This window comes from Alosa pseudoharengus, unplaced genomic scaffold (genome assembly GCF_046254945.1).
Source record: "Alosa pseudoharengus isolate Yale_2024_CS ecotype anadromous, Long Island Sound unplaced genomic scaffold, YU_APseudo_1.1 YU_APseudo_1.1_scf_18, whole genome shotgun sequence".
Taxonomy (NCBI): domain Eukaryota; kingdom Metazoa; phylum Chordata; class Actinopteri; order Clupeiformes; family Clupeidae; genus Alosa; species Alosa pseudoharengus.
Window position 1 is genome coordinate 6,366,854 of NW_027468650.1, and position 24,679 is coordinate 6,391,532.

The window sequence follows — 24,679 nt, forward strand, 5'->3', positions numbered from 1 at the left end:
CACCTCTTAAATAACATTCAATGTTCTGCATGTAGCCTAGGCATACTTTAGATTTGGTGTATAGATGTAGCATATTAAAATGCAATTAGGTCGCGCAGACAGTCCGAAACATTGCACGCTCTTAATGGAGCTGATTTGTATACCCGGGTTAATCGGATCGCTGGGCCGGGCGGTTACGTTATGTTGTTATGAGTGCGAGTCAGCCGAATCAGCCGGCTACTTTGTCATGAGTGGATCTGTAGACGAGCGAGTAACTCCTCGTCAAGGGGAAAAGCAAATCCACAACAAAAGCCATTCTTTTACTTCTGAAATAACATACAATGTTCTACACGTAGGCATAGCCTACTTTTAAATGCAATTAGGTCGCGAAGACAGTCCGAAACATTGCAAGCTCTGTATGGAGCTGCTCAGGCTAGCCGGGTCAGTTGGATCAGCAGGGCGGGCCGGTTACGTTGTTATGAGTGCAAGTCAGCCGAATCAGCCGGCTACGTTGTCATGAGTGGATCTTTAGAGGAGTGAGTAACTCCTCCTCGAGGTTAAAAGAAAATCCACAACAAAAGCCATGCGTTCACTTCTGAAATAACATATATTCTGTACGCATAGCCTACTTTAAAATTCAATTAGCTCGCGAAGACAGTCCGAAACATTGCAAGCTCTGTATGGAGAGTAGGCTAGCCAGTCGGATCAGCCAAGCGGGCCAGTTACGTTGTTGTTATGAGTGCGAGTCAGACGAATCAGCCGGCTACGTTGTCATGAGTGGATCGATCTTTAGAGGAACGAGTAACTCCTCGTCAAGGTTAAAAGAAAATCCACAACAAAAGCCATGCTTTCACTTCTGAAATAACATATATTCTGCACCCATAGCCTACTTTAAAATGCAATTAGGTCGCGAAGACAGTTGCAATGTCCGAAACATTGCAAGCTCTGTATGGAGTTCCTTGAGTAGGCTAGCCTACCTGGGTCATTTGGATCAGCCGGGCGGACCGGTTACATTATGTTGTTATGAGTGCGAGTCAGTCGAATCAGCCGGCTACATTGTCATGAGTGGATCTGTAGACGAGCAAGTAGCCTAGTTTCTACTCGTGTCAAGGTGATAATAATAATAGGCCTAATGAGAATAGTAGTAGTAGTAGTAGTAGTAATAATAATAACAATAATAATAATTTATTCACTGCAGGGCATTTCTACGTTCCTGTTTCTATGTCTACATTGAAAGTCAATTGCTTAGGCTAGGTTAAGACAATAAATAAACAGTCTGGCTCAAACTGCTTTCTTTCCGTGAGTGGGTGGAGGTTTTGATGCTATTATATTAGGCTATTTTATATTATATTATATTATATTATATTATATTATATTATATATGATATTATATTAGGCTACCTAACATGATATATATATATATATATATATATATATATAGCTATGATTAATAGGCTAATAATATTAGTTGCCTAGTATTAGCTGCCTATAATACCTATTAGAATAGATTCCTAGTAGCCTACTATTAGTATATAGTAGTGGTAATAAACATTGTAGCAGAGTAGCATTAGACCTAGGCAAATTTTCTATTGTTAACAAAACAACAACAAATAATTAATTATTATAATATAGGCTACCCTCCCTGTCAAATAAGATCAAAGTTTCTGAACATGAGCACCAAAAAGATGAACAATGTGTGGATGCACTTTGACCAGGAGAGCAAAACTCTTAGGCTAAATGCAAGTACTGCAAAAACCTGGTTTCAAATCATGGAGGATCCACATCCAACATGAGAAGGCACTTAACGAAATGAAGCACCCCACTGCACTGCTTGAACGTAGGACTGAATTTCTTTGCGATTTAGCAATACTGACTCAAGTGACTCGTTCAACCCGGATCAGTTTAGTGAGTGACTCAGAATAACCCAGATCCTTAAAAGGAATCGAGTTTGACAGGCCTACTTACAGCTGGTGGTTGGTTGGTTGGTTGGGGGGGGGCCCATGGCCACCACTTGTGCATAGGGCCCAGAATTTGGTGCTACGCCCCTGGCTGTACTAAGCGATTGTGTATGCTCATATAGACGCCAAAAGTTCACGGGGCACTAACCTCGTTTTGAGATAAATGTCTTTTTTTCGCGATGTCTTGGATAAGTACTTCATTACCCACAATCCTGAACAATCCCACAATCCCACAGTGATGCCTCTGATTGGTGGAAAGGCCGTTAAGATCATAGTTTGAAACTTTATCAGCGAAAATTATTGACAAAGATGGCGGAGTCTTTTACTGCCTATGGCGAAAATCTTAATGTGAATAAAAACTTTCTAGACTAACATTGGTACTTGTATCAACAAGGATTGTGGTTTATATATCACACGAACTTAGTCAGGGCCAAATACACCATCAAATAGAACACTGTAAATGCTAGTTTGAACACTTAACTTTTCAGGTAGCCGATAGGCTAATCATTAGCCTTTCAGACATTAGAATGTCATTATAATGATGCTAACATTAGCCTACATTAGGGTGACCAGATTTGTCGGAACTAAAACCGGGACACTTAGTGCGTGACCGCGTTTAACGTGAACATGCGTCAGCTCGGGCAGACACAGAAATTTTTTCTTTAAGCCCAAAAGGTATAGGGGGTTCCGGGGTATCACCCCGAGAAAATTTATGAAATATTGTATGCAAACACACAAGTTCTGCGCACTTTCAGTCAGAGAAAAAGGTCCTGTACTGTATGCCTAATGAGTGCCAGACATGCATGAAAACATTCACAGTAATTTTGAGAATGATAAATTTCTCTTCAACATTGTCGTAGCGTAGCCTAACTGTTAAAACGAGGCAGATATGAAGAGGCATGCAGCACTGTTTACGGATACATTGTAACGTTGGTTGCAAAGATTATGCAGACTGCTACGATTGACTGACACACTCACACACGCACACATTATTGAAATCATACGCCGCTAGTCTTTCTACATGGGTTTAGTTAATGATCGGGCTATAAGACCATGCCGGCTATGTAATCTCTGAAAAACCGGGACACTTTAATAGTGGTTGATGTAAACCGGGACATTTTAGCGTCCCGACAGGCTTTTGTCGGGACTTGGGACACACATCTCAAAATCGGGACTGTCCCGGTTAAACCGGGACGTCTGGTCACCCTAGTCTACATGCTGCAACACAGGTATGAAATATATTATGTTTTAGTGACCTTGTTGTTTCTATGAACATGAATTGTTGTTTATAGGAAACATCAACTTAGTCGAGGCATAAAAAGCCCTGTATCCCCATTAAGTACTTAAACCTTTGAACTAGCTAGCTAGCTGATAGCACAAGCTGGATGCTACACTGCAGTAAAATGTTTAGCAAACCGTCCATGCCCCCGTGAATATTTCACTGTTTCAAGGACGAAATCAAGTGTCCAAAGGGGTGAAAACCACTTTAAATCGGGTCACATTATTGACTGTTGTGTGTCGAGGGTCAGCTTGTGGGTTTTGTAAGGGCCAGCATGAGGGACAAGACCTACAAAGTTGTGGTGAGTTAAGTAGGGAGGTTGGTAACGTTAATGCTGCTAGCAGTGCTAGTTAACATTAGCTAGGCTACTGTAGCCTTCATACTGTATGATTCATATCAACCATTAACCTAAATACTTCGTGCATTTAATGAACATTTTGTGTAATAATTCACAGCAAATTAATAAACTGAATATGGTGGTCCAAAGGCAGACCATGCACCAGTCCATGCATCAGCCTGACTGAGCAGTGATGACAGCATAGGATGAGTCAGGTACGAAGCACTGCCGTTAACATTAACCGCTTTCACACACACACGATATAAAATACACGATGATAAATATAAAATTCAATATCAAAACACTATTATTTACACGATTACTCCTGAAATAACTGCTATTAACTGCACATTCACTATATAAAAATCACTGTTTGGAGGAAAGGGTTTGCGTGCTGTCGCCGGTTGGAAATGGCAAAATAAATCGCGCCGATTTTGCCTATATTATTCAGTGAGGCGCGGTGGTTTATGGGATGAGTAGTTCCTTCGCTCGGAAATGAAAATATTGTACCTTTTACTTTTTTTGGATTTTCTCTTCGTGTTTTCACTCTAAATTATATGTTGTATGCTTATGAGTTATGCCGTAGCTGGTTAGCCTAAGACATGCTGTAAAACTCTTTAGATACGGATTTTTCAAAACGTCAATGGGACAAATGAATAGGAATCTTACATCCGGCACCTAACCGCATTTTGGCTGTGGGCGGGACTGTGCAGCTGTTAAGCCCGCCTTAAGACTCTCTAACAAAATAGAGCGCTGTGATTGGATGAAGTCCACGGCGTCAGCCAATAGAAATCCCTATGGTTTGATACTAGACGTACAGGCTGAGCAAATGAATTTGCCGCCGCTAGGGTGCGTCTAGATTTCTAGGCTACAGCCAATAGGCATATATATGCCAACATTTAATCTTCTCTTTTATCTCAAAAAATGCATCATCCCTAAATAAGACAAAAGCAAGTTTACAACACATAAAAGTTTATTCATAATATTCGCTGAAAGTGTAAATAAAACGAGGACATACAGTATGAATCAGAGCAACTCAACGGCCATTAACAATTAAGTGTCAGTTAAAAGGTTCAAAAAAGCTAATCAGCACTTAACACCAAAGGTACCTGCTTCCAAGGGCCTCCCATACAAATTGTTCCTAAATGACTAGAGGCCTTTAACAATAAAACTGACACTATGGGTAGTAGCCTACAACAAACAAACCAAAGCCACACCCAGCACTGGTTTCAGACACGGAGAAAGCGTCTCCAAATCATATGTTGAATCTTCATCTGCTGGCAATCTGAAGGTCACGCCTATTTGTGCTCAACAATGTCCAGTAGCTCTAACCCCCGCACATTCGGGAGGCAATGGCTGCCCTTTGCAAACACTCCCCTATGGGGTGTACTTACTTTGTTTAAACCAACTCAGTGCTTGACTGTCAATAGGAATACTGTCGAGAGACTGAAATGAGTAGTAAACAGAGGACAAACAGACACAAATAAGAATGAATGAACAAATGAAAATGCACACTTAATAGCATGGCCAATCACAGGGACTCTTATAGTCACAATGGCATGAGTTCAGTTTGTGATTGGATGAGAAGCCCATTCCCTCTCCTTGTTGCTGGTGATGAACTGTTCAGCCACTACGGACAATAACAACTTGCTTGCATGCATGCATGTTGACGACGACGACGACGGCATCTCCTTGAAGAGCCGTGACACCCAACACGATGACAGAGATAGCCAGCTTCAGTAAAAGTCTATGGATTCTCTTCATCTTAACATGCAAATCCTCTTCATCATTGTCTTGGAAAACAGTCCATGTAGAGGCTGGTCCTGGTGTAGGGAGAAATGTCTGTTGAATTTGGGTGGAGAGAGACTGTGGCAGGGATCCAAAAGGCCCATTAACTAGACCTTAGCACTTTTGGGGGGGGGGGACTACATGTCTGCAGGGCTACCTTCAAAGATGAACTAACCCAAGGTGGTGGGGGGGGCTGGGATGTGTGGACCTCACATCCAATATTCGGTTTCCGTATATGTGTGTGTGTATGTACATAATGTAAGCTGATGCTTTTCAGGCAAAGAAGGTGGTAGTCCATTCATCCGATGATGAAAAACACTCCAACATATAAAGGAAGAAGGGGCAGTAAATGAAGATGTATAGATGCCTTGCTGAAAGACTGTGTTGTAGGTCTTCAGCATTATCCCTGAGAGTTTACACACACAGAGCTCTGGGAAACCTGAGTGACAAAGAGAAAAAAAAAAAATCAGTTAGGAGGGAAAAATACTGACTGAAAAATGTTATACAAGCTTTTGCTAAAGGCTGCCATGTGAACGCACCTGTCCTCTGTGAAACCATCCATCTCCTCCTCATCGTCTAGCTCCATGTCCAGCTCATTGTCAAGGCAACCGCGGCCATAACCACTGAGGACACTGCACAGACCACAACACTTAATAATTAAAATAGTTACTTAAAAGGATAAAGTTCCTGTGCACAGCCTTCCAGGTGCTGGTGAGGTGCAGTCGTCAATAGATAAAAAGGAAAATAAAGTATCACCGCACACTGGTGGGATTTCTTTGCTTTTTTATTTTTAGTGAACAACGCGTTTCGCCTATGCTTCGTCAGGTTCACTTGTGTGTGAACCTGACGAAGCATAGGCGAAACGCGTTGTTCACTAAAAATAAAAAAGCAAAGAAATCCCACCAGTGTGCGGTGATACTTTATTTTCCTTTTTATCAATTAAAATAGTTAATTGATGACTTATGGAATCTTCATGAAAACCCTGACGTACAGTTAAACACATTTTTAAAACCATCATTGAGGATGGAGCTGAATCAATGCAACCCTGAAATGTTATCACAATTAACTTTAGATGGCAGATTGCAGTTATTCAAAATTGGTAAGAGATCTATTAACTGTGACAGACCTCACTGAGCGGCAGGTGAAGAACACAATGCGCTTCAGCTTTTTGTTGTAGAAGAAGTAGTTGAAAGACCAGAGGCTGCCTTCTTCTCCAAAGGGGTCAGAGTCCAGGTCAGGGTTGTAACTAAGTAGAGACAGGCAGAAAGAGAACAAGAGACAACAATTGTTTAGAAATATATAGAGTAAAGGATCCTTAAGTGACATGAGCAGTCACACATGGATTCTAACTGCACACACAAAAGAAGACAACCCAAACATCTGGGGCTTTGACTTGCTTCACCTATCAGGGTTATACTTTCTTTTTTTAAATTTGTTTCATTTCTCTGTCCTTACCTATAAATGTCACATCCTTGCAGGGTGATTTCTTGGTCGATGGCATTCCACAGCTCAGGTCCCAGGGAGTTAAACTCCTCCCCAACAGCTGAGAACAGGCTGCTGTTCACAGTGTTCACCACCTGAGGGCAATAGCAAACAAAAACATCTTCAGACAAGAAATGACTTTCCAGAGGTGTTACTCTAATGTTTTGCAGATTTCCAGCAAGTGATGGTGTATTCAGCTTGATAAAACAGTTAAAATACATATTTTACAGAGAGGAATCCCCAAGAAGGAAAATATACTATCTGTCCAATAAGGTACTGAAATTCTGTGTAATATGTTACGTACGCATAGTCATGAAACTATGACTACAGGGAAGCTATGGGGATCCTGCAATCCAAGCTTGTACTGGACAAGCATGGTAGTCCAGTGTATCCCTAAGCAATGCAACCATAAAGATACAAGAATAATAGGAGACTAAAATATTTAATTACCACTCGATGCATGTAAGAAGAGTCTAGTCAGATTTCTATATCTGAAACTCAACTAACAAGTTTCCTTATGATGGCTGCTTTGGAGACCAGCCATATGCAAATTCTATGGCAGTATGGCTGGTGTTGTTGCTTGCATTTTTTTTTTAAGTTTAAATTCATGGCCATCTAACCATACACTATAATACTTTGAAAGGACTCTGAAAACACCCCTTCACATCTAAACAATGTGTCATTAGTCACAGACCATGATTTTGCAAACAGTTGGCTCCCGCAGGGTTGGTATTTGCAACACTGCGGCTACATTCTTTTTGCGATTACCTCCCATTGTGCTCTAGATATCAACAGAAAATCAACAAGGCTAGCATGGAACACTAGTAGCACTGCCTCCTGTGTCATCAATCGATAGGTGAGCGCTCTCAAGCACCAATAGCCATGTCACTATTTGCATGAGATGAAGACTCATTTAAACAGCTTGGGAGTTTAGCATAGCTCTCATTTTACTTTTGACATTAGAAATTTGTCAGTGACCATGAAATCAATTGTTTGGTGTAAGGCTGGTATAAGGCCATTTCAAATTTCCAAAACACACCATCTGTTGCTATGCCACCCGCTAACAGAATGGTGCTGATTCCGCCACCTTGCTATCATTTTGAGAAAGGAAAGCCCTAGACATAAAGGCAGTGACTTGGTTCTACACGAGCGACTAGCAAAGTACACGGACCCAGTTGAGGCTGGGCTCCCGGCTGAACTCATGGGCCCGGGCGGCAGTGAAGTCGTAGTCTGGCCGGAAGGACTCGTTCAGGGTCGTGATGAGGTAGAACAGAGTCTTCCTGCAGCACTTGTCACTCAGAGGGTTCTCCCCATCCTCACTGCTCTTCCCCAGCCTAAATAAAATAAAAAAGGGGAGAAAAAACAAATCCTTTGAAATTAGCTCTACTAATAGACCATAAGAATTAGACAATAATATAAGAAATTATTATTTCTTTTATTATTTCTTTTTTGCTCCTTTACAAGAGAGCTTTCGTAATAAAACAAAAGGTTGGAGTTTTCCCCCCAAGCATTCAAGCCGATGGTGTGCTGCACGTAGTGGTGCTGGAACACTGATAACATGCAGACATGGACATAGTACGCATAGTACACCTAGCACTGGGCCCAAAGGTGGGGGCTAGGAACATTTTGATAAGCCTAGGACGTTAAGTAGCCTGCACCTTTTGCTAGACATAAACTTAACATAAACTGCAGTAGAACGAATAAAGTGGTTGAGGGTTCAGGATAAGCAACAGAATAGATGGATGAATGCTAGTCCCACACTGATACCAATGATCTGCTCACGTTGTGGTGCGAGTGATTGCTTTAGGTCTGAAGTATGGTGATGATGCAGAGGTGACACTCACAGGTTTGGGCTGGGGGCACTGCTGGACTGTGGGGGGGAAAGGGCCTCCAGCACATGGGGCTCTCCTTCCAGGCAGAACTGCTTGAACATGTGCTTGTCATCGCCGGCCATCTTACAGGAGTAACTCTCAATCCTGCACACAAACACAGAAGACAGTGTTAGTGTAATGAAAGAGAAAGATTTTTTTAATCCTCTTTAGATAGATAGATAGATACTTTATTGATCCCCAGGGGAAAATCAAGTTTAAGGAGCTTTAATACATGTCATAAATGTCATTGGTGGTGAATGATGTGGCTCTTTCACTTTTGGGTTTGTCCTGTATACAGGTGAAGTAAGTAGACAAGCAAGTAGCATCTCAGTGTTACTTTACCCGTTAAAAACCAAAGGATATCCTGTTTCAATGGTAAGAGAATCAAATGTCTGAGTGAAAAACGGAAGGAAATAACGCACACTGTGATATTGTATTCAAGCTCAGCAGCGTAAGCAGTGATGCCAGATCTGCACAAAACCACAGCTCAACACATGTGTTACAAGTGTACACCAAAACTCTGAACCTACAGCATAAGCACAAACGCCACAGCTCAGCTACTTCAGTAAACAAAAACACAAGACTTATTTTAAATTTAGCAGTGATACAGCAAAATATTCAAGAACATTAAATGTGTCGCAGCACATGCCTCCTGTCTATTTGAGGTGTGTCTGGATTCCTGACTTGTCATGGGGGGACCAGAGCTGTGCGTGTGTTTGTTTTTCCCTCTTGATGGTTATGCAAGTGCACAAATTGTGTAACCCTACAGTCCCTGGCTGGGAGTTTGACTTGAGCTCTGACTATTTATGGTGTAAGGGTAAAGGTCGCAGTGGCCACATGACAGACACCTTGGCCTAGTTTCCATTGGTTTGCTGGAGGTAACACAAGAGGCCTGCAGTAAGAGACCCAAGGGTAGCAGGCTTAAAATGAGCCCTGAAACCAAACTTCCAGCAGACAAGCCTGGGCATGTTTCCACAGCTGGTTTAAAAAAGTATTCATTCTGCATGTACTGACATAACACGAATTGCCTGAGTGATTGTCTCTGTGGTAAAAGTAGGAAATTACATCAGAGAGTGAATTTTTACACGCACATTTAATATCCAGCTTCATTAGATCAGTATTGCATTTACGTTGCGGCGCATGTGTATATGGGACAGCGCTGGTTTCAGTGGCTGACTGCTGGATGAACACAAACAGCGTCTGCATCAGACCTCACAGCTGGAGTCACTGCTGAGTGGCACTTCTCTTTTTGGCTGTTGTCATGCAGCTTTGGTCTGCACTAATCCAGTAAGCAGGTTAAATACCGGTGCACTTGGCAGCTCACAGAGAACTCAGCTGTGTACGTGTGTGTGTGTGTGTTTCTGGTGGCACTCTCTGTTACAGAGTCCCTGGATAACCGCTGTAGGCCGACAGAGGACAACGTTCCTCTAGTCTGCAATATAACATTAACATCATGACTCCTCAAGAGAGATAGATTACCCTGCAACACTATCAGCCAGTCAGCCTGTCATTACATAACACACCATATCTATGTTAGCATGCCTACCCACCCACTTATAAACGGGCAACCTCACACACTATGTCACTGAGCTTAACAGCAAATAGGTAGGGCATTCCAATAAAAGAAACTTTATGTTAGCTGCATAATTTGCCGTATCATGATGCTTCTGTACTAATTGTAGTCCTGGTCCACTGTGTAATCAGTAAGCTGCCTTTTCAGTACTTAGTGACACTCTCCACAGACTATCAGATGCACATTTGTTGCCAAGACCATATTTTTTAAATGTTCACATATTTGTTTTTTGAAGTATGCACAGTATTTCCATATTCCGTTTCCGTTGTCCTGTATAATAAATATGAAATGAAATGAAAATTCGCTTTGTGCATGTGAGTGTGTGTGTCTGTCTGTCTGTCCATGTCTCTGTGTGTTAATCCTAAGATTTTCCACTGCTGTATCGTGTAACTCCTTTCTACTTGGTGTCCATGCCTGCACACAGACGGGCAGTGTTAATCTAATCACTTAAACAGAACCTCATACAGATTTCAAAGATTGCACATGTATGCAAACAGAAGGGAAAATGCATCAAACTCAGTTAAAAAAAGAGTGGCAATGGGAAGGAAGAAGTAAATAAAGAAAAAAAAACCTCAAGAGATTTAGTTAAATGTAAGAAATTAAAATTAGTCCAAAATGGGGATGTTCAATGCTTGTACATACAAGTACATCGACCCCTTTAGATAGATAGATAGATAGATAGATAGATAGATAGATAGATACTTTCACAGGCTTCAGTGAATGTTCTGCAGACTACATGAAACTCACAATGCCCTTTAAAGATGCATGTCAAAACTCAATGTGGCTATGTCTATGTTTAGGCCTTCTCAAGTTCAAGAGGGCTGGCCACACACACCCCACACTATTTATTGTCAGATGAAAGTATAAACAAATAACCTAGTGTCGGTCATGTGGTGGAGAGCTAGATACATGATCTGTAGAGGATAATTAGACAGCAGTGGTGCCAAATGCAGGATAGGTCAGTACCTGCCAAGGATGTTTGAGTCTCCTGTTTCAACACACAGCTGAGAGCTCAGTGCTTCAAAACTGGAGTTTTCCAACAGCTTCATCTACGTTGAGAGAGAGAGAGAAGAAATAAATTAAATGTCAAAACCTAGCTTGCCGTCAACAATAGCATACAACCAGCTGCACATTTTAATTGTATGTGTAATTTCACGTTGCCTGTACTGCAACCTGCTGTTACTTATTCACCAAATAAGATGGGCCTAGTACAAGCTGATGAGGAAGTGCACGCACTGTGAACTTACACGGCCCAAATAAGTATCGACATTTATGTGTCGACCGCTATGTATGACGATCACAAGATCACATTATTGTCTGCTGTTACGAGATAACTCCTATTTATTTATTGTATATTTATGTACGTTTATTAAATGTTTCGAATAGATTCACCCCGACAGCACCGACCTCAGTAGCAAAACATTTTAGACCCAACAATCCTGTACTTCGGGCTCATCATCCCCTCCCCCACTCATATTGCTCCTCATAGCTAGGTCAGCCGAGCCTAGAAGCTACACCGACGATTTCCTTGTTGAAACCAACCAGTTTCATTCGAAAACTGTCCTCCACTAGGCCTAGTTACTGGATAGATTGAATCCTTTTAAATAGCTAAACCTGTGCTGGTGCTGGTGCCAGGCAAAAATAACAAACGTTGATAGACAAATCAACGTTACAGTTAAGAGTTTAGTCTGGCGATCATTTAGCTCATTATGTCAAGATAAGAAACAACATCAGTTTCTTACCTTTGCTATTTCTCTCCGCCTGGAAATTCGAACCGAAACTTGTAGACGAAAACAAACGACTGATATTGTAGCAGTAGGCTACAATAATCTATTTGGTATTTTGAAAGTTCACACACAAACAGCTGATGTTTTTGTTTCTAGCAACTAGGAGATAGGTTCCTCTGAGCTACTGTAGGTCGCGCAAATGTTATCAATTTAAAATAGCTATGTTGAAATTCACCATCTTGAAAAATGACTCGGTCGAAAATTACATGTTCTACACGCGCATTCCTTTATCGAAAAACTGCTTTTAGTGATTAAATGCGACATTAAATCCAACGATCGTTTGAGGCTCCGAGACTCCAACCGCAGCATCCCCGATTTGCGTCTGACAGATATTAAAGTCCTGAAAAAGATCACAGTCGCAGTTAAATACGGCGACTTGATCGATTGGTCCTTAAAATCTGTTTTATAACGACAGCTGAAAATCTTACTGACTGCTATTTGTAGCTAGTGAACGTTTGGAAATGGCGATTAAGCAAAGCTGTTGGTCTTGATCTGAACACACCCCGCCTACTAAATGTTGATCGCACAAATTTCCATTGTGAAAGACCACTCCCTCTTAACGGAATAGGAAGGAAAACACATACTGCTATTGGCTGCTGCGCATGTCAATCTACACACGTCAAAAGAAACAAAATCGATTTGCATACACTTTTTTTTTGGGGGGGGGGGGGGGGGCTTTAGTTTAAAAAAATAGCTAAAATGGTGCAATTATCTTGTTAAGAAGCCTTAAGACCTTTAGGTCTGGCTGCAAGCCACAGGCCTTTCCTGTAGCCACCACTGTAAAATACACTGCCCGGCCTAAAACATACACACACACACATATATTTCATTGGCCATATTCTGATGTAATGAAAATGTTTGCTATGTCTGTTATGTGTAGTGTGTGGAGCTACTGTGTTGTGGAATGGGGAGGGAATGCAGGGGTTCCCGAGAAGAATAGGATTGAAAAACTGAACAAAAGAGCAGGAAAAATGGGCTGTCAATTACAATTGATAGAGTATACTATGGGAGAAAATGGCAGCTAAGATTATGCAGGACTCTTGTCACCCTCTCCATGTTAGACAACAAGGTTATGAAGCGCAGTGGCCGGTCAAGGCCACTGTTGACACACTAAGCGGTATGCTCTCTCTTTTATACCACAAGCGGTTAGGTTAGGCAGCACAATGAGCACTTTAAACGTACATTTGTAACTTTTCTAGTTGTATGTGTGTTTATTTAATGTTAACTTATTATCTTGTAGTGTTATTTTTATGTTTATCTTGTTTATTTCTTATGTGGGCATGGCGGTGGGCGTAAGCACTGTACACTGTAATAACAGACTGATTACAGTGTTTTGCTTGTTTCACTCTGAAAAAATTGTAAAATAATTTCCATTATTATGGATGAAACAAACTTGACTTGACTTTTATTGTGACGCTTATGATCCACAATCATGCATTCACCATGGCATTATTTCTACAACCATATGTCACTCATTTGTTCTTGTCCAGAGTTGCATTATTTTGTGCCAAGAATCTTGTATCAATAACAGAAAACTTGATTCTCTAATAAGTAAAGTCTTCTTCAACTAAGACTTTCAGTGGGATTTAAGTCAGGATGTGGTGACTCATCTGTGAAAATGGTTCCTCATCCTCCTTGAACCACTCTTTCACAGTTTGAGGCAGATGAATCATATTGTCATCCTGTAATATGCTTCAAGAAATTGTTGAAGTAACCTCCGATCTTTAGGCCTGGCTACAATGCCAGAATATCCTGCAGCTTGTAAAGTGGGCACTATGCATGATGAATCCATTTCAACACAATGTTCTGTGAGGCTAATTGAAGGAAGAGCAATAGAATATAAAGTCATGTGTTCTGTGGCCGGTCAAGGCCACCGGTGACACACTAAGCGGTATGCTCTCAGACCCCAGATTTAGGCATATCCTATACCAGAGAGTGATTAGTATGCCTGTATGAAAGATAACACACAGAGCAATGCATCCATCATGCACATGCCACTTTACAAGTCTCTGGAGGCAGTTTTGAGGGTTTAGGCTCAGCAATGTTATGTGGCTATTGTGAATGCACTGTATTGCACATGTATTCCCATTGGATTTTTTCCTTCCCTAACCTTCCAGGATGACAATGGTATAAGTCAGAATTGGCTCGAATTAAGGAATGTGGTTTACAAGATCATGACCACCACAGTCCTGTGCTTGGAGCCTTTATGCAGTAGTTTGTCCGGGTTTAACCAGGATGCTCCGTGTTATTGTAGTAGGGTTAGCCCGAGTAGAGAAATATTGCAGAGTGTGAAATAGGCTATAGGCTATGTGATTTTTCCAATTGTGAATAATGCTTCATATAGCCTATACAAAAATCACTGAAATTAAGTTATTCGGCAAGCCTGAGCATGGGTGCAGGGTAGGCTATAGACAGACTGACAATGAAGCCAAATAGCCTGCTTAATAATTAATGAACGATTGCCACTTCGAATTGGTAAGAAAACAAGGTTGCTCAGATTTCGAAGCCAAATTAATTAGCAGCATCTATTGTCTATTAGGCATACAGTTAAGAAGAGTAAAGATAGAGAGATGAAATAAAATCCCAAAACGGTCTAATTGCTGATCTCATGATGACTCATCGGACACTGGCAAAATAAAGTTGGACATCCCCTCGCTGCTGCTCCAGCGCGGTGCTATGCTCTCTACTGCACAGTTCAACACTCGGATCCATCGTCGGAGGCGCAACGTTTCACAGGAGAGTTTACAGCGCGTACGCGCTTCCTGTTCAAGACTACGTTGTTGTTAGCATGAAGCTAGCAAATGAAATCTATGCATAATGACGAAACTGGGTATTATACGCGAGGACGGTCGATAAATATACGTCAGATTTTGTGCGACAGCACCAAGACGAAAACCATAGAGGGAACAGTGTGTCTTTTGACCGTAAACCCCGCCTGAAGACATCAGCGAAATGTCGCTGAGTTCAGGCGGGTGGACGAACACCCAAACACCAGCTCCGTCCTCCACTCTTCCCGGCTATGGAGCCTCACAATCTGGCTGTAACACTGTGTTGATGTCGGTGCGGGTGTCAGTATGCCACTCTGGTATACGACCGCTCTGTCTTCCAGGGGCAGGCGATGAGTCTCTTCGGCTTCAGCTTAGCATGGACCCGGGGAAAGCAGGGGAATTCCGCTTGATGTTAAGAGACGCTAACGGAACCACTGGTCGAAGTGTGGTAAGGATAAATCAATCCGCTGCAATCATGTTTTGGGATTTGACATTTAGTCAAATGCTAAGTCATTTATATAACATTTCTAAAAATAAATGAATAGATGTAAATGTATGCAAAACTTGACTTGTATTCAATTAAGTCATACAGTGGCTAATGTGAACTGTAAATTCACAAAGACCGTCACGAAGTGTACAGTTACAAGTCACGTGTTGTTTTTATTATTATCCGTGTTACCAAGTGAGGTGCTACAGTACTTTACAGCTACCTGCAGTGTCTTGGGATTTAATTTAGTCCATTTAGGCCTAAGTGTCCAACCAGACCTAGCATACTGCAGGTTATACTGTTTTGTATGTGAAAAATATTCGTTGATTTAAAGGTGACTCCTTGTCTCTTCCTACCCAAGGGTTATAGAGATTTAAAGGAGTGTTTATTCCTGCCTCGAAAGTCAACCAATAGAATTCATCTCATGAGTTGACAAATTAATTTTCTGAGATTATGGAGGCTCAACAATACAGAACATTCAATAGTACTTTTATGCACTGTAAGAAATATGTGGACCTATGATAACAATGGTATTGTCATGTTGCACAGCACACCAGACATACAAAAGGCACTAGCTTGTCTAAGTTTTTTAGTTTACTCTTTCCTTTTTGTTTCACACAGTCCATTGCAGAGTTTGACCTCAGGGCAGTCCGTTACGAGGTGAAGTCACCACGTTGTCATGAGTTGAGCCTTGCGATGCCCCCACATGACCGCATCACCTTTAACTTTCGCTGTGAGCGAGAGGCACAGGAGTGGGCTACGGTTGTGATGTCATCACTTAGGGAGGCACACCGAGGTCAGTCTCCATCATATCCATGTCTTTTGATAATTCAATGCATTTCCCCCATCTAATTACATAATTAATAATTAGTAATTACATGCTATTACCCAAAAAGCTGACCACACTTTACCTTGCTCTTCCATTAGTGGCAGATGGCTCATCTCAAGGTGATGGACAACTGGCGCTTGAGCCTCTAGAACCCAACCCAACTTCTACCTCCTTACCCAGCACAGGTACTAGAGTCCTCATTCCCACTGATGGTCCCCTCACTTACACGCATCTCCCAGGAGTCTGTGTAGCATACTATAGAGTAAACACCACCTGACCGTGAATCTGTGTTTGTTTACTTTGTGTCAACTTGACCCTCGCGTGGCTTCTGAAAGTCTCTCTGTCCGTCTTTCTTTAGAGGAGATGTGTGTGGAGCTGTCCCGGGCCATCGAGGCAGGTGATACTCAAGCGGCCTCAGTGTGTGCTGCATCCCTGGCGCGCAAGCAGATGCCACTGAGAATTCAGCCCTCTGAGAAAAACTATGAAGATGCAGAGATAAAGTAAGGAGTCTATTTTTGTCACCCTCCTATGATGTGTCTATATACACACACACACACAGTTCCATTTTAAGAGTGCTATGTTTGCATTCTGTAGCCTGGCAGTTGTTGTGGAGGATGCCTCCTCGTCCTGCTGTGTCACAGTGAAAGTCTTCCCCCACACCACTGTCGCCGCTCTTAAGCAACAGGTCAGACAAACCATTCCTCTTTCCTAATGACTTACACTGAATGTTAAACATGACTCTACTGAGGTGTCATGTGTCTTACCTGTTGCAGCTTTCTTTGGTGGCCCTCCTGCATTTGTGTACCCATAGAGTTTAGTTTTCTATTTTTGTGTGTGTGTGTCATGTCAGCATCCTCCTCTCTTTCCTAGGTGTTTGTCGAGTATGGCTTCCACCCACGTGTGCAGCGCTGGGTGATTGGGCAGTGCCTGTGCACCGAGCTGCGCTCATTGGCCTCCTACGGCGTGCGTCAGCACGGCGACACGGCTTTCCTCTACCTGCTCTCGGCTCAGCAGGCCCACCTGAGCCGGCAGCAGTGCCAGCAGGACCAGGAGAGCACCCTGCTCTCCACGGCCGCGTCCCTCACCCCCATGGCCATCCCTCCCGCTCCCTCAGCCTCACCCAGCAACGGGCCTGCCTCACAGCTCTGGAGGGGCTACAGCACCCTGCCCCCCAGGCTGGGCCACAACAGCACAGGTACGGATGTTGCAGGGCATGCCTTGTTTGGTACAATGCTTATTTTACAAATGAAGCAATCCCATGATGAGTTGTCACAGAGTTGAAAGGCAGAAGTACACCTTCATCCTCAAAGAGGATTATAATAGTCTGCTGGTTTTTTAAATGTTATTTTAATTATTTTTTAGGTAGTGTAGCAGCAAATGCAGAGAGATTAGGCATTGGTGAAATCCGTGACCTGATCCACCTGGAGATGCCTCAGCTCAATGAAGCCCTTGTGTCCAACAAAGACAACAACCAGGTACACACAGGTTAACAATACAGGTGTCTGCATTGCGTATTTGGTGAACATGGTGGACTATCATGTCTTATATTTCTTTTGTGTGGGCGTGGTGGAGCAGGAGACTGATAATTGATCGACCCAAGTTCGATTTGCCAACGCAATAGTAAACAAAAGCATCTGCTAAATATCAGTCGACCTTTTAACTTCATAAATTGTCACATTCTTCTCAGATGTAAGATTTATTTCCAAATCGTGCATACCATGCCACATGTAAACTCCCTACACTGTTGTGATTTTCTGATGTGTTTGGTCTGAATCTTTGTAAACTGAAGTGTCTGTGTGTAGATGGGCTGGCCCTGTCCCTCCTGCACGTTCATCAATAAGCCGACTCGCCCTGGCTGTGAGATCTGCAGCACTGACCGGCCGGAGAGCTACACCGTCCCTGGAAGTTACAGACCAGACCCGATGGAGCTCCGCCGCATCCAGCAGGAGAAAGAAGCTGTCCGACAGTACCAACAGGTTAGACACACACACACACACACACACACACACACACACACACACACACACACACACACACACACACACACACACACACACACACTTACCCCTGACACACATTTAGACACACAGACACATTCATAAGTCATAATTTCTTCTCCTATTAGTCATTACAAAGCCTTTAATACAATCCTTGCATGTTGCTGATGTTCAGTGGAGTAAGACCAGGGCCACACCAGGTGTGCAACTAAAGCGCTCTGTTTGCAGAGCGTAAAAACAGTTTTATTTATTTATTTTTTATTTTTTTATTACGTTTTTCCAAAGGTGTTCAAATATTAGACCCCACAAACCTTACAAAACCCAGCTAAGTGTGACAGACATGAAACGTACAGTATACAAAGACTCTAATTAATGAATGATTTTAACATTTCAACGTAAGAATAGTTTTAGAAGACTGCTCTAATTTCTTTAAATGTACGCGCCACTATCACGTCTGGTGTAGCCAGTTTCAGTGATTACAGTGGAAGCCAATCGTTGCAGCAGACGCAACGCAAACAGAAAACGCTCCAATTACGTGCCTGGTGCAGCCTCCCTTTCAGGACCAATGATTTACATTATGATTTTCACCATCTAAAAAAACAACAACAATTTGTTTGTCTCAGCCAGCAGTGATATCTACAGCCCATTTGTCGTTTAAAGTGTAGAATTGTTAAAAGGAGGTCATTGGAAATGGATAGGAACAGAGAGGAGTTTTGAAGCGGTTGGCAGAGAGAGCGGGCTGTGTGTGTGGGGTTTAGCCGTGGAGGGCTGGTGGGGGGAGCGGTTTCCCCTGGCTGACTCTCTTCTCTTTTGCCTCTTTGTCTTTCCCAAGGAGAAAGGGAGAAGAGAGGAGCTCAGGGCCGCTGCTGAACCCACAAACCCACTACTGGCCAACCTCGACCAGGACTACTGACACACGCGCACGCATATACACACACACATATACACACACGAACACACACACACACACACACACACACAGACATACACACACACACACACACACACACGCACGAACACACACACACACACAAAGAAATATACACACACACACACACACACAGAAATACACACACACACACAGACACGCGCACGAACACACACACACACACAAATACACACACACACAGACGGGCACAAACACACACACACACACACACACACGCGCCTCTTCACTGTTCAACCTCCATTAGGACTACTTGCAGAAACATGCATCATGTCGACAAACAATACATACAACAGCACCTACTTCTCAAACTCAGCAGGATTACGCTGACATAGAGCTGCTGAATTCAGTATTTAGACATTACGGGTCCTGTCGTTGGCATCCATTGACTCAACTTCCCTGTTTGACCTTTTTAGTGAAGCTGTGTTCAAACAGACAGACACTAATGTTAACTTTTGGACAGTTTTAGTTCCCAGAAAGCAAAGCAAGCTGTATAGCTCTCAAAGCTGTATTTTATTTTCTACGGATTGATGGAAGTTTTCATTAGTGTATAGAGACTGTAAATGTGTGTATATAGGTCGGGGTTAGGGGAGCAGTAAGTGTCTTTGTACAAATGGAATGTTTTTAAATAAGACTGTGAAATTTTTTTTAACTACACAGCATGAATCAAGGCCCATTCATTTTAATTTGAGATTTGTAATTTTGGGATGAAAAGAAAGACCTGAGAGGGATTGTAGGATGAAGAAAAAACTACTTGTGGTGGGCAAGAATGGGTTAATCTGGGTTGTCAGTATTTGGTATAATCTCATCTGCACTGCTGGGTTTGGCATGACCTCACATGTTGATATCCTTTAAAGAAAAATGTTTTGTTTTAAGTCATATCCACATACTAACTGTCCTGACACATGACATATTCCTGAATGTACTTGACGGCAGGCGATTCACCGTGTTCATGTCAATTATAAATATTAAGTTACACATGTAATCTGTATCCTACATTAAATAAACTGTTGTGTTGAATCTGTTTTGTTGTGTATAGTTGTGTTAAACAAAGAGTTTTGGTTGAAGCACAATAGTACTAGGCACGTCTTGTGTACGTATGTGTGTGTGTTGCCTTATTATCTCCAGGCCAGAGAGGCAGAGCGCCGGGACAATTTTGCCCGTTTGGTGCAGATGGACGGCCAGGACCTGGTACCGAACCCCGACAGCGTGGACTGCAGGATCTGCTACCAGGAGCTGCAGCCAGGGGAAGGGGTGCTGCTCAGAGAGTGTCTGCACTGCTTCTGCAAGTAAGAGACAGACTGCTGGAGACGAGGAAAGAGTGGATGAATGCAGAGTTCCAGACCAGTGCTTAACTATTGGCTTGACTAGAATTTGACAATCAAATTTAACTAAGGGTCCCCCATTAACCCATTTACGCCTAAAATGCCTGCTAAAAACGCCTATAGAATCCTATGGCATTCTAGACTAAATAACCTTATTTCCTGAGGGTTTTCTGAAAACATACTAAAAATTGTCAACGTCTACCAAAATTTTATATCTAAGCCTCTGTAGCACCTAGAAACATGAAATAAAAAGCATGCTGCGCTACGCAGCATCCAGCGGGAGGGTCAATGTTGCGCTACGCAGCATCCAGCGGGAGGGTCAATGTTGCGTCATGCAGCATCCAGCGCGAATGGGTTAAATCAGAGGGATTGGGAGTGCTCGGTATAATTCTGGCATGTAGAAACATTCGTCAAGTGTTCAGTAACTCTAGAAGTTATCTAGCAACGTTCTTTTACATTTTAGGTATCAAATGCAAATATCCAAAGTCTATAGATGGTGTTGTGAAAGGGGAAAAAAAGTTAATCTCTTGCAATGTGCTCAAAGCACCTTGAGTTTGTTGACTACAGTGATATACTGTTGTACAGTATATATTGCAGTCTTGGGCATAAATGGGTGTACTGAACTCGAATAGCAATTTATCTGATCAGTGTTCCTTTCCTTTGGCAGAGATTGTCTACGCTCAGTGATCAAGATGTCCGAAGATCCCCAGGTGGCATGTCCATACCGTGATGATTTGTACGCCTGTAACTGCACTCTACAGGAGAGAGAAATACGAGCGGTGAGGGCTCTTTTAACGGAATCATCGCTTTAACACAACCTGCCATTTGAGATAGTGTGAGAAAACATTCCATTATTTCTCTAAGGATGTCAATCATAACTGCCATTGAGCTTGTTGAAATGTCAGATAGCTACACCACATCTTCGTCATTATCATCATCATCATCTTTGTCGTTCTCTCTCTCTCTCTCTCTGTCAGCTGGTGTCGGTGGAAGAGTATGAACAGTGGTTGCAGAGGGGCCTCTCTGTGGCCGAGTCGCGCTGTGAGGGTAGCTACCACTGCGCCACGCCCGACTGCCTGGGCTGGTGTGAGTACGAGGACACGGTCAACACATTTCACTGCCCTGTGTGCAGAAAGCACAACTGCCTCCTCTGCAAGGTATACATGGAGACACAACCGGACAACATTTCTGAAATTGTCTTTTGTACGATATTTCCTTTCCTCCCTCACTCTCGCTCTCGTTTCACTCAGGCCATTCACGAAGGAATGAACTGTAAGCAGTACCAGGATGATTTGGCCGCCCGGGCCAGTAATGACATTGCAGCACGAAGGACTAGAGACCTTCTAAAGGTTGGCCTTTTTTTTTTTTTTTTAAGTATATTTTTTGGGCTTTTTATGCCTTTAATAATAGGACAGTGGAGAGTGACAGGAAGCGAATGGGAGAGAGAGCAGGGGTGGGATCCGGAAAGGACCACAGGGCGGGAATCGAGCTGGCGTACGGTGCAGGTGCCCCAGCCAGTCGCGCCACAGCTGGGGCCAATTTGGCCTTTTTTGTTGTTGGTCAAATTCATCAATAGTAGTTAGGTCCACAACAACTGCGACAAACTGCTCACTGCATCATACACTTTGTTCATCACATAAGGTAGCTATCTAATCACTGTAGTCACATAGTAAGTTGAAACCATGGCAACCAGCTTACCACATAACTGCGAGCCTGGCTAACTCCAGACCAAATTGCTCTGGAAATCCTTGGTTCATTTCCCATTTCCAAGGGCTGTAACTGGTGGGGAAATGAAACTTAAGGTGGAACACTAAACTCTTACCAAATGCTTTTAGATGTATAACAAAAACATCTGACTTAAGGTTTTACATGCATTTGTTTACTCTGATTCAAAGACGCCATCAGCACAGCTATTAGTAGAGGCAACTGTCCTCCTCTGTGATTGTACAAAGCCCGCCCCATACAAGATAAGCAGTTGTGATTTGGTTCTTAGGTTTTTGATGATTTGGAAATTGGCTCAAATGAGAGTTACCAAATGCACCTGCGGTGCAAATTCAAATGCGTTAACAGAATATGTGTTCACCAAGGCTACGTAATTGCAGAATCACAGGGCACATTTTGAAAGCCGGTTGTAGTTTCAGTTGTTAACCAACAGGGCATGCTAATGCACCACACAAAGTCATCAAACCACAGACAGAATGCAAACACAAGAGACAATCCACAATACAGTGCTTCATTATAATGCATTTTTCTGTTGGTGTGAATGAAGAAGTTTCCTCATAATGTAATTTCTCTGTACATAGACTCTTGTCCGGTCTGGTGAGGCCATGCACTGTCCTCAGTGTGGCATCATTGTGCAGAAAAAAGAAGGCTGTGATTGGCTGCGCTGCACGGTCTGTCACACAGAGATCTGTTGGGTCACTAGAGGCCCACGATGGGGACCTGGGGTAAGAAAAGGAAGTTTGTGTGTCTGTGTGTCTGTGTCAGTGTGTCTGTGTTTTCTGATCTGAAAAAATACAAATTTTTACAAGATGATGAAACAATATGTATGTGAAATAAATGTAACCTATTGAAATGATTTGAAATGGTCATCAAAGATCTGGAAAACATGGTTGCTCACAGATGTGCCTGTACAACTGTTTACTAACCTCTGGATCTTGTCTCTCTAGGGCCCTGGGGACACCAGTGGGGGATGTCGCTGCAACGCTAAACAACGCTGCCACCCCAAGTGTCAGAACTGCCACTGAGTGCAAGACAAACCAAAGCTCACAATGAGTATTACTAGCAAACCCAGACAGACGTTGTATAGATGAATACTGCACTGACTGTTCACTTACACAGCCATACACAGGCTGTTTTCACCTGTTAACTCATCTAAAATAAGAGCCATGGCGTTACTGATCCATGACAACAAGTGTCCTTGCTAACCCCTGCTATGAGCTTGGGTTTTTAAGGCAGCACATTGCACAGCAAACTGGCCAAGAGATGCATGCCTCCTTTGTGCACATGGTTGCACTCTTGGGTTTTTAATCAACAAAGTAACTTAATTGATTTTTTTTATTAGAAAGTCTTCTCATATTATGTGCACTTTCTCTGGCTGAGGAGGACCTTCCTCTATCATTCAGCACGTGGAGCACTGTTGTAGTCTTGACTGTTCAATGGTCCTTCACCTTGTTGTTGACCTAATCTTATGGATAGGATTTCTTCAGTGAATTGGTATGCAACAAGTGACTGAGTGTTGTGTGTGAGAGTTTTGCCCTGTGTTTTTACCAAAGCCTGTTAAAATCAAAGAGAGTGCCATGAAAGGATCAGGTTTTTGTGTGTACAGTCAGGCTTTAGATGAGCTCCTCAGGGCTGACTGATTTTACCAGTGTGCCTTAATACAAGTCAGTGTGGTATTGGTGGCGGCTAACTTTATATTTCATTTAATATATGCATATATTTAAATATCTCCAACATTTACCAGACTGTACTCATGTAATGCAATAAACGGTTACTGCCACTCTGGAAAGCTGTTGTCTATCGTTCTTTTGTTGATGACAGGACTTAAAGTTCTCAGACACTGTGCCTGAATTCAGGCGTGGGCCAGGCCAATAAAGTTTTCAAAATATCTATTTCAGGTTTTCATGCACATAAATGTTACTTGCTTTTTAAGGCTTGTGCTGTGTAGACTTCACTAGGCCTACTAATATAGGGAGAGCAGATAGCTAACAAACGTTCAGAAAAAGTCCTGTTGGCAAATTTGAGGAAAAGTCGGTGAAGGGGCTATTTCACACAATTTGAGGGTGCTGAATTCAAATATTGTGTTTACCAAGCTCAATTTTGAGTTTTAAGCTTGCTAATTAGCATAATTCACATACTTTTTGGTTTTGCCATCAGATATCATAGGAATTGCAAAAAATAAAGCATTAATATACTCTTTATGTATCAGATATGTTGTAGGACAGGACAGGAATTACCCCAATGACCCTCAAGTAGCAAATAAAAATAAGATAAAATTAAAATATAAATTGAAATAATAGCTAAAATTCAGTATGACGTTTAGAAACAAAATAGATTCCTTGATAATAAATTGATAGAATAGTAGGTGACTGCTCATTTTTCTGTAGAAAGTACTTTGTCACTAACTATTATGAAGAGTTGTCAGTCTTTACAGAGGATTTACACTGTATTTTTATTACTGTAAAGGCGACTGTGCTTGCCTAGTTAAAACATCTCACTGGTGCTCTTTCCTATCATTCAAATCCCAGCCATGCAAAAAAATGGAAGAGTG

The 24,679-nt window shown here is 42.3% G+C and overlaps 2 protein-coding genes across 2 annotated transcripts; one reads left to right on the forward strand and one right to left on the reverse strand.

The window, feature by feature from the left end:
• Nucleotides 1–4,508: 4,508 nt before the first annotated feature.
• maf1b (MAF1 homolog, negative regulator of RNA polymerase III b) lies at nucleotides 4,509–12,558 on the reverse strand. The gene is made up of 8 exons (XM_076290149.1): nucleotides 12,010–12,558; nucleotides 11,234–11,316; nucleotides 8,668–8,799; nucleotides 7,995–8,157; nucleotides 6,797–6,918; nucleotides 6,468–6,587; nucleotides 5,881–5,973; nucleotides 4,509–5,780 (listed from the first exon to the last, which is right to left on the reverse strand). The coding sequence occupies exons 2-8, from the start codon at nucleotides 11,314–11,316 to the stop codon at nucleotides 5,756–5,758; spliced, it is 738 nt and encodes a 245-aa protein (XP_076146264.1). The 5' UTR covers nucleotides 12,010–12,558; the 3' UTR covers nucleotides 4,509–5,755.
• Nucleotides 12,559–14,761: 2,203 nt separating this feature from the next.
• Nucleotides 14,762–23,902, forward strand: shrprbck1r (sharpin and rbck1 related). Its single transcript, XM_076290150.1, has 14 exons — nucleotides 14,762–15,270; nucleotides 15,931–16,105; nucleotides 16,237–16,323; nucleotides 16,497–16,638; nucleotides 16,733–16,823; nucleotides 17,009–17,333; nucleotides 17,501–17,613; nucleotides 17,941–18,114; nucleotides 20,210–20,370; nucleotides 21,074–21,185; nucleotides 21,384–21,563; nucleotides 21,657–21,755; nucleotides 22,710–22,853; nucleotides 23,076–23,902. The coding sequence occupies exons 1-14, from the start codon at nucleotides 15,007–15,009 to the stop codon at nucleotides 23,151–23,153; spliced, it is 2,145 nt and encodes a 714-aa protein (XP_076146265.1). The 5' UTR covers nucleotides 14,762–15,006; the 3' UTR covers nucleotides 23,154–23,902.
• Nucleotides 23,903–24,679: the final 777 nt, after the last annotated feature.

Coding starts and splice junctions, on each gene's coding strand:
- maf1b (XM_076290149.1), bottom strand. CDS start 11,316: ATGAAGCTGTTGGAAAACTCCAGTTTTGAAGCACTGAGCTCTCAGCTG. Junction 6,919..7,994: donor GGGAGCCCAGCCTCAACTGG/GTCCGTGTACTT, acceptor TATTGCCCTCAG/GTGGTGAACACTGTGAACAG. Junction 5,974..6,467: donor TTCACCTGCCGCTCAGTGAG/GTCTGTCACAGT, acceptor TGGTCTGTGCAG/TGTCCTCAGTGGTTATGGCC.
- shrprbck1r (XM_076290150.1), top strand. CDS start 15,007: ATGTCGCTGAGTTCAGGCGGGTGGACGAACACCCAAACACCAGCTCCG. Junction 17,334..17,500: donor GCTGGGCCACAACAGCACAG/GTACGGATGTTG, acceptor ATTATTTTTTAG/GTAGTGTAGCAGCAAATGCA. Junction 18,115..20,209: donor CTGTCCGACAGTACCAACAG/GTTAGACACACA, acceptor TATTATCTCCAG/GCCAGAGAGGCAGAGCGCCG.